This window comes from Callorhinus ursinus, unplaced genomic scaffold (genome assembly GCF_003265705.2).
Source record: "Callorhinus ursinus isolate GAN/ISIS: 27379988/994484 unplaced genomic scaffold, GSC_fseal_2.0 scaffold36, whole genome shotgun sequence".
NCBI classification, from domain to species: Eukaryota; Metazoa; Chordata; class Mammalia; order Carnivora; family Otariidae; genus Callorhinus; species Callorhinus ursinus.
In genome coordinates, this window is record NW_027397098.1 from 16036252 (window position 1) to 16045902 (window position 9651).

At 51.2% G+C, this 9651-nt stretch overlaps 1 protein-coding gene across 1 annotated transcript in view; it reads left to right on the forward strand.

Annotated features, from left to right (window-relative positions):
• DIP2C (disco interacting protein 2 homolog C) overlaps positions 1-9449 on the forward strand; it is a 281152-nt gene extending 271703 nt beyond the window's left edge. Inside the window, exons 38-40 of the mRNA XM_073879852.1 lie at positions 1847-2021; positions 3451-3574; positions 6105-9449. Of these exons, the coding sequence (XP_073735953.1) occupies positions 1847-2021; positions 3451-3574; positions 6105-6357 (552 nt within the window). The 3' untranslated portion in view covers positions 6358-9449. The remainder of the gene's footprint in view (positions 1-1846; positions 2022-3450; positions 3575-6104) is intronic.
• Positions 9450-9651: the final 202 nt, after the last annotated feature.

Below are 9651 nucleotides of genomic sequence, written 5' to 3' on the forward strand. Positions count from 1 at the left end.
CCCGGGAGAGGTGACTTATGGGGTGCTCACTTGAGTGAGGCGAGTTATGGGGTGCCCCCCCGGGAGAGGTGACTTATGGGGTGCTCATTCTGGTGAAGTGAATTACGGGACGCCCACCCGGCCGAGGCGAGGTGTGGGGTGTCCACCTGGGTGAGATGTGGGGTGTCTGCCCAGGTGAGGTATGGGGTATCCACATGGACGAGGTGAGTTTGGGGTGTCCTCAGAGATAGAGCCTCTGAGACCAAATCTACTCTCCTGCTCTCTGCTTCCTGCCCTCCTGGACACCAGTCAGCCCCACTCCCCTGCCACCAAGCCACAGCACCCCTCCTGATCAGCTTCGTTAAGTCTCAACTGACTGGCTGGAAAGTGACTCAGAATGAGCTATGGAAGTTCAGGCTACAAAGTGCATTTCCGTAAGGAAGCCGTCATTGCTGAGTTCCTGGGGACGAGGGTGGAGCACTGTGCACAGAGCAAACGGCCGCAGCCTAGACTCATAGAATATCAGTAAACGGTGGCAAGCGGGTTTAGGAAATGACAGGTATTTCCTTCGGTCAGAAAGTCCATACTGGCTTTGACCCTTCAGCCCAGATGTACGATGAAACCCGGCTGACCGCCTCTCCTGCTGCGTGCAGCTGGAGAACACACATCCTCAGCCCGCCGTCCCCCATCCTTCCCCCGCCCCACTCAGCCAGGCCACAGAGGACGCAGAGGACATCAGGGAAGGGTGCCAGCACACTTACCTCCCCTCCCGTTCTCTCCAAGGCCGAGCCTGCCCTGTGCACTGGGTGGAAGGAAGCCCATCCTGCCCGGGGGGAGCCTCCTGGCTGCTGGGGTCACCAGCCCTGTGTGGTCAGCTTTCCCTCCTTACAGACCTGCCTGTAGCTGACACCCCATTAAAAACACCACCGTGCAACACACAAGAGAACAAACCGGTGGTTGGCGGAGGGGAAGGTGGGTGCGCGGATTGAGAGGTACAGACTTGCAGTTGTGAAGTGAATGAGTCTCGGGAATAAAGAGTGCAGCCCGGGAATTGTAACAATGTTGCCCGGTGACTGCAGTTACTGTTCCGCATACAAGCGTCAGACCGCTGTGCTGTGCACGGGACACTAACGTAACCTCCTGTGCCAGCCCGCCTTCAGCTGAAACAACAAAGCTGGGCCACCGCCTCTCCCGGAGCCCTCGAGCTGTAAACGGTGACTAAAGGACCGTGCTGACCGCTCCCCAGACTCCATTTCTGTGTGGGCTGTGGTTTGGCCCTTCATTTGAATGTCTCAGCTATGTGTAAAGATCAGAGCTGAGGTGATAAAATCCCGTACAGATCTTATTTACGAATTTCCTTTAAGTACACTCCTAGATGAGATTGGGGAGGACGGCGTGCTGTCTTGGGCACCTGGGGGAGCCGGCCAGGGGTCAGAATCCACCTCACTCCCGTTTTCTGACTGGGACTGTGTCTTAATGAGGAAATTGCGTGTTGGAGAGCAGGGGACAGGTTTCATTCCCCCTGCGTGATGGTGTCGCTTCTGTGTCTGCTCTAGGCTTTGGTTTGTTCAGCACGGAGGATTAGGTGGCTGCAGGTGCCCAGCGGTGAACACATTTGATATGTTCACTTTAAAATCCTCAGTCTGTTTTAATGGGCTTCTCAAGAGGCGGGCAGCCTCATTGTTCATTTAGTGGCTCTATTCCAGTAAATTCTGTGGCGTCTGAGTCTCCCCTGAAGCCTGCGTGAGATTAACACGGCCAGGTTCCCGCCGGACGTGGGCACTCCGATGTCACTGACTGCCCAGGTAGTTTCCTCCCTGCGGTTCCTCCCCAGCGAACTCACCCAGTTCTGTTGCTTCCTTCACAGATCTGGGTTCACAGTGCCCACAATGCCAGTGGTTATTTCACCATTTACGGAGATGAGTCCCTGCAGTCAGACCACTTCAACTCAAGGTTAAGTTTTGGAGACACCCAGACGGTCTGGGCACGGACAGGCTACTTGGGGTTCCTGCGGAGGACGGAGCTCACAGATGCAAACGGAGGTAAGAGCCCAGGCGGTAAGAGCCCAGGCAGATGGGTGGAGAGGCCCCCAGGCCCTGAGAACGTTTGTGGGCCTGGGACCCCAGCCCCATGAGCACATCGTGCATGCTTGCTGCAAACCAGCTGAGCGTGAAGGAGAGGAGGGTCGGTGTGAGTCCAGCACGCTGGAGCCACGTGAGAGACTGTGTGCTCCATGAGCACAGTCTCTCACGGAGCCAGGGACAGATTTAAACCCGGCACAGGAGCCAGGACACCATGCCCCTCCATGCAGTGGACGGGCCCCTCACCCACCCGCAGCGGCCCCATGCCCCCGAGGCCCACCTGGACAGCTGCTGCAGGAGCGCGCACTGCCCTCTGCCTGACCGGACCGGGCCTGGCCTGTCGGGAAAGGGAGGTAGCAAGGTGCTCAGGCCTTGGGCAGGGGGAGGCGCTGCTCCCTCCTTCACTGGCGGCTGGCGCCAGGCAGGAGAGTTATACAAAATGAAAAGGTACAGGCCTACTTGCTAGGAGAGTCCCAGCTCCTAGTTCCACTCAAAGTAGAGGCAAGACTCAGTTATTTCAGAAGATGGGAGCTGAGATTTCCTAGGGAGATCCTGCCGGACCCAAACCCCAGGAGGTGAGTGTCTAGGAGGCTTCCTGACACACCTGCCTGGCAGGAGCTTTGTGAACCTGGCTGAACTGGCATATAATTAGTGGAAAAGCACAAAAACATTTTGGCATCGCATTTGCAATTTGGGAAAATCATAGACTGTTTTATTTGAGGGTGCTCTCTGGGATTCCTGTGAGGAACGAAGCAAGGCAGGGCCATGTGATCCAGACCCCCCAGGAGGAGGGACAGGTCCCATCCCGCGGAATTCTGGGGTGCTGGGAACAGCACTGTTGCTGTTTCCTCACCTCTGTGACCCCCCAAAAGATGGGAGTCCTGCTGAAGTAATAGAAGCCAGCAAATAAACATCCCCATCTCATCCGACTTGAACTGGAAAAGATATTCCCACTCAGAGGTGGAATTCTAGCAGTTACGGCCTCATGGGATGCCATCAGAGGGGACGGGGTTTGCTTTTGGCTGTGCTGCACCCTGACCTGTGGCTCTGGGAGAGCACGGTGTCTGCCGGCTGCCGAGGGGTGGAGGTGCTCCCGAGGAGTAGGAGATAGTGTACTGAAGGTGTGCAGGAGCTGGTCCAGGATGTGCGCTCTCCCCCGGGGCGCTGAGGTGTGCAGCCGGCTCTCTGTGAGACCATGATCCTGGCCAGGCTGGTGTCCTAGGGGCCCTAGGCTGCACAGCGTCCCAGGAGAAAGGAACTAGCTACCCGCACTCAGTGACCCCATTCCTTGGCATGTGTCTCTCAGGGGTAGTTTTAATCTTAGTATCTTACAAAGCAGCTTGAGCACCATTGTGGTGAGGTTCACACACGTTTTCCACTCCCTGCACAGAGCGCCATGATGCCCTGTATGTGGTGGGGGCACTGGACGAAGCGATGGAGCTGCGGGGAATGAGGTATCACCCGATAGACATTGAGACCTCGGTCATCAGAGCCCATAAAAGCGTCACAGAATGGTGAGTAGTGGGCGGGCATTTGCACCCAGCTGCCAGCGACCAGGCCGGCGAGTGTCCTTGGGTTCATCCTCCTTGCCTGGTCCATGTGGTTGGCTGTGGTGCTGGTGGGGCTGGCCTGGGGGCCCCGAGCTCACTCGGTGCCTTTACATGGTGGTAAAGGGTGCAGAAAGGCTCCACACCATTAACTGTAGGTTTGTTTGTTCATTTGGCCCCAGAGCTGGCAGGGACCTGATGTGCTCTCGGAGCTCAGGAACCCCAAGGGAGGCACATTCTGAAATCGCTCATGAGCAGTCCTTCCTGGTGGGTATATGGGCCTGAGTTGTTCAGTGCCCCTTGTGAGCTGATCACAGGCTAGTTATTTGTTGCCATTCATGGGCCCTGGACATGGGTGGCTCGGCAGCCTGGAAGAGAGAAGAGAGAGTTTGCGAACCCACGCGCGGCCCTGTGCTTCCGACGTGGTGATGTCCCTCCTCACCCCGAGGCTGCTGGAGCTGCAGGTGGACAGGGGCCAGGATCCCTGGAGAGACTGCAGCCCAGAGACAGCACACGGCTACCTCGGTTTCCACGCCACTAGCTATGCATACCGATTCCAGTCTCCCGGTCTGTAGTTTTAAGAAAATAACTTAGACCGGTTTGTATTGCCTCCCGCAAGCATTTTCCATCTGGTTGCAAAGGGCTGTTTTCCACCTTAAAGGCCTGTGGCGGGGACTCCGTGCCGCCGCCTGTGGGTTTCTGTTCCAGGATTCGAGTTTTTGTTCTAAGCCCTGCTGCTGTCACCTGCCCTGTGGCCTCACCTGATGCGCGTGGGGCCTCACACTCACCTTGCCCTCACATGTGCGCCCATAGTTCCGTCCTGCGGGGCTCTGGCCCTTCAGAAACCGCCCGGCACAAACTGCTCTGTTGTTCTTCCTGCTCCTTCTCACCTTCCCTGCCCCACCTGGGCGCCTCCTGCAGCACACACCCTCGGTCACTTTGCACCAAGGCAGAAGGCAGACACTCACGTCCCTCCATGTGGCTGTTTCAGGGTGGCATGGTCCAGCTAACCAAATCTTGCCCTTCTCCTCCGTTGTCTCCAGGGTCGGACATCTGTGGCCCTAGGAAAACAATGCTCATCCAGCCCATCACTCCTGGCAAACCCCCTTCTCCATCAAATACAGAAACCCCAATTCCTGATACTGTGTCATAAGCGTCAAGTGCTATAATAAAATCATACCACAAGTGGCTAATATACATATGAGATTTCTGGTATCACAAACTCAGTATGGGCTCACTTGGGCCACACAGAGCAATGTTTTAGTGTCATAAAGTGTCCCATTATGGGAATTTGGCAATTTGGCACCAGCGCATCTTGGGAACGGACCTTGGCAGGACTGTTCCCTTAGGGACACACTGATCACAACAAACTCGAGAAGCAGTAATCTGTTGGACACATTCTCCAATATTTCCCTTCCACATTAACGTATATATTGGTCATACTAAACAAAACGTGCGGGTTTTTTCCTGAATAGACATACCCATACAGTTTTAAGAAAACAGTAGTGAGTTTCCCAAATACTTGCTGCCTCCTAGACCCTTCTGTGCGTCCGGCTGGAGGACGCAGAAGCCAGCAACCCACTGCAGGCCCCTGGAGCCTGGCCACCGCCTCCCATGCCTCTTCTGCCCTGGACACTTCTGACCGCCTCAGCCAGCAGACCACGGGCACCAGGAGCAAAGCCTGCTAAGGCCCTGGAACCACTCCCATGTAAAGACCAACCTTATAAACTGCAGGTGGCTTAAAGTGTAAAGTACTGAGTTTAGGCTCCCACAGATTGGCCAGACCAAATCTTCTGGGTGGCCCTCCACTGCAAGATCCCAAATAAAATGCTTCTAGATGAATCTCTGACTTTCTGGAGGATCCTTCCCCGACACAGATCACCTCTTGCTGCCGGACACTCCTTCCAGACTCCGTGCTTCAGACAGCAGCGCGTTGTTGCGCCGCCATGTCTGCAGTTGACTGCTGGGTTGTCCGGCCCCAGGGTGACTGGGGCCCACGGTCAGCCAGGCACCAAGCTGGTGGCCCCTCCACGCTTCTCACCCTCCCTCGATGTCCCCGCTCCTGCTGTGGCAGAGGGAGGTCAGGACCAGCCCCACAGCCCCAGGGGCTGTCCGGCCTCTGCCAACTTACCGCTGACCAAGCCCAAGGCCAGGACTCCACCTTAGGGGCCTGGTGTGCACATCGGTGGGGCTCCCGTGGCACCCTTGCACCGTGGGCCCCTCGGCCACAGCTGGGAGCAGAGGGCGGGGCCGTGTCAGGGCGCTGCCTGGCACGAAGATCCCCTGCATGTGCGGCGGCCCCCGTGAGAGCCGCCCGGTAGGAAACCCTAACCACGGGAGTGTGTGCAGCCACCTAATGAGCGAAAAGCCATGGGCTCAGAGAGACTGTCAGTGTGCAGGCAGATCAGAAAAGAACCAGATGACACTTCTTGAGAAGAAAATGAAATTGTTACATGAACACTTCATGACATGGTGATGATTTTTTTCTCTCTTGCAGCGCCGTGTTCACCTGGACCAATTTGTTGGTGGTGGTGGTTGAGCTTGATGGGTCAGAGCAAGAAGCCTTGGACCTGGTCCCCTTAGTGACCAACGTCGTTCTGGAGGAGCACTACCTGGTGGTGGGGGTCGTGGTCGTGGTGGACATCGGTGTCATCCCCATCAACTCCCGGGGAGAGAAGCAGCGTATGCACCTGCGGGATGGGTTTTTGGCAGACCAGCTAGATCCCATCTATGTGGCCTACAACATGTAGTCTCGTCTCTGGTCCCATAGACTTTTCTAGGAAAGTAAACATTTTTCTGTGTCACTCAAGTTTGCAGACATGAGGGCCACATTCACCGGAATGGAGCCTTTGTTCACGCGGTGGTGAGACTTTCCACAGCAGTCCTGATTGGCATGGGGGTGAAATGTGAAATGTGAATTTACCACTGAAGTTTGCTCAGAAGGACTTTGGATTACTGCCTTCAGTTTGTTGGAAAAACCCATTTCAAAACTTTCTTTTCTTTTTTTTTAATTATTGGATAATAAGTGCTTTCTTCGTAAATGTGGTATTTTGTTAAGCCAAAATAGCAATTAAAAAAATATTCTGCCCTCCAGATGGGTTCTTTTAAACAATTTATGTAGTGTGACAAAGAATTGTTTTCTCTGTTTAATGTGTCATGAAATCTTAATGACATGGACCTTGTTACTAATTTAAGCCATTGCTAGATTTCATCCTTTTAGGAAAGTTTGTTGAGGTACGAGAAAACCTTCCAAATAGCACCTTCCGATTAGATTTTAGCAGCTTTCTTTGTCAGAAATGTGCTGGATAAACAAAGGCTAACATGTGGCCTTTGAAGTTAGCATAGAATGAGAAGAAATTATAAATAAGGTGTATTTCGGCAACTCTCTTGCAGATATCTTTGTACTAAACTAAAAAGATAAAATAAGTTAACTTCTTCATATGTAATTATGTACAAAACGTTTAATTTATTTTGATCTCTTTAGAAGTATAAAAGAGAAAAACATTCAAGAACATTAAAGTCTTGTAATGTTTGCTAATATAAAAAAGTGTTGTATTATCTTGCGTGGATAGTATCACAACAAATATATATATATGAAATATAAATTCACTAATGAACAAAGGAGATTTTAAAGTTTAAAATGCAGAACCTGTCACTTGCATGGTGTCCCCTCCACTGTACTGTAGATAAAGCGAGATTCTCTCACACCCACTTTGCTGATGCGAGCAATCCCAGATTGCCAGTAGCCCGGTCTAAATGTTTCTTCTAGAACCAGAGACCAGCAAGTGAAATTATTGCCATCTCGAAGATGGGGAAGGAATTTGAGGCGAAATGTGCACTATTTTCCCTTTGCTGCGGGGGCAACGGTGAGCGGTCGGTGCCAGTGTGTGCTTACGACCCTGAGCGGACATTAGGGAAGGCAGGTGTACGACCCTGAGCGGACACTAGGGAAGGCAGGTGCTGAGCAGCACCACTTAGCTGCAAGAAATCCTTGTTGTTCATCCTTTTTGTTAATGTCACCCTTTTTGGTCCTTGGTATGAAAAGGAGTGCTCTTTTGTGGTCATTTGCACCGGGTTGTGTTGATTCCCCTCAGATGGCCATTGTATGGAGTGGACAGACTGTCCAGAACAGCTTTAAGGGAAAAGACTCACATAGGAGACTGTTACCTCAGCCAGCTCTCTGGGGTTCCCCCGCCCGGAGCTCTGGGGCTCCACCCTCATGAGCTGCCCCAGGACTCCTCACAGAGCCACTGGCTGGAGCGAGAAAGCCTCCCAGCTGCCTTCATTTCGCCACCTGTGGATGACACGTTTCTGATTTCCGTCTCTCGCTGCTGCTGCCGCCTCACACACCTTCCGATTTCCACGTCTCATCTGTACACTCCTCGAGCGAAATAGCCCATCTGTGTCCAGCCAAGAAGAGGTATCCGCTGTCCAAGCGTGATCTATCTCGTAACTGCCCCAGTATGACCCTGCAGTGGCTCTCGTTGCTAGAAATGCATGACCAAGATTGTTGCTGGGCAAACCTTAGAGTCTCTTTTCATCATATTGTAGGCAATGTCTTCATCTGCCTTTGCTGTATGCGCCAGCAGTAAGCCCTTTGCTAAGAGAGTTTTGTTTGACTTCCGAGATCCAAGGCTAATCGTTTTTTAAAAAATTTAAGTGGCATTTTTTTTTTAATTTGTCTGCATGTGGGGTGCATCCTTCCATCTCCACAAATTATTTGATTTTTAAGATATTGTTTGACTTCATTGCTGTGTGTGAATATTTCTCTACATGCTTCAGGTACACATTCCTACAGTCTTCTGCTTCCTAAGGGGGAAAAAAACCCACCACACACAGAAAAAAAGGCATTTTCTTACACACACCCACCTTGTTTAAGGGGAAGGAGCTTTAAGGTTTCAGGTAGGATACTGACTAGGAAACACAGCTACAGGATAACTTGTGAGGTCTAGCTGATGTGGGAAGCAAACAACAAATCAGGTATCACTTCCAGTATGACCTTCACCTTCACCATGTCAGCTTCACGTGCAAGGCGGGGCGGTTGTGAACGTGGTTAGTGACGTCTTGTCATCTCTCATGGTAGAGTTGAGGTCCAAAGGGTTGGGGGCTGGGATCGAAGGTCATTTGTGCAAGAAAAAGGAAAGGAAACCTGTTTCAGCAATAAAGAAGGATTGTTCTGTATTAGAAATTGTGCTGTAGATAAATCATTCATGAGAATGTAACAATGTTTGTCTTGTGACCTTGTGCTTTTGAAGTCAGACAAAACCGTGTAATCAACTTGCACAAAGAAGGGTACACAATGAACATTGAAACACAGACCTAACCCAACAGGGCGGCTTCCTCATGGTGCTTGTTTATTATATATATTTAATCCTGCTTGACACTTTACCCAAGGGAAACTGCCCCTTTTATCAGTTGAATGTTAGCAGCGTTATTTCATAGAGTGTGGTGACTGGTTAGAGAAATTCATGTACTCAACCAATCACGGTTTCAAACAAAATTTTTATGTGCAAAGGACGGCAACCTTCTCGTATGTTAAACCACCAGTAAGCTTTGTACATCTGTGATAACGCCTGTTTTATATTCAAATGAACAAATAAAAGCTTTTATTTTTGTTGCTCTGAAAATAGCAGTTTCTTAATTGGTCCCCTGGAAAACTGTCTGGGACAGCTTCAATCCCAGGAAGGAAGTGAGTCCTGCAGGGAAATGGGAAATGTATCTGACTCTGTTTACATAATTTGTTGCGTTACTTATTAGTACAGATAAATCATACTTTGAACAATGTTTAAACTTTGATGTGGGCATTTACTGCTTAAAAAATTCCTATGGCAACAAATGTTTTGTGAAATGTTTTTTTTAATTCTTTTAAATATATCTAAATATATTTGTTCACATTTGCTGCAAGTGTACAGATTCTTGGTAAATTTGGGGGACAAAGAGGAAGCATGACTCCTGTGTGCCGATACTTTGTCAGCCGTGTGACAGGAAACCTCTGCATGTCAGGAAGTAGGCCTAGCTGGCCATTCCAACCCAAATTATCGTTG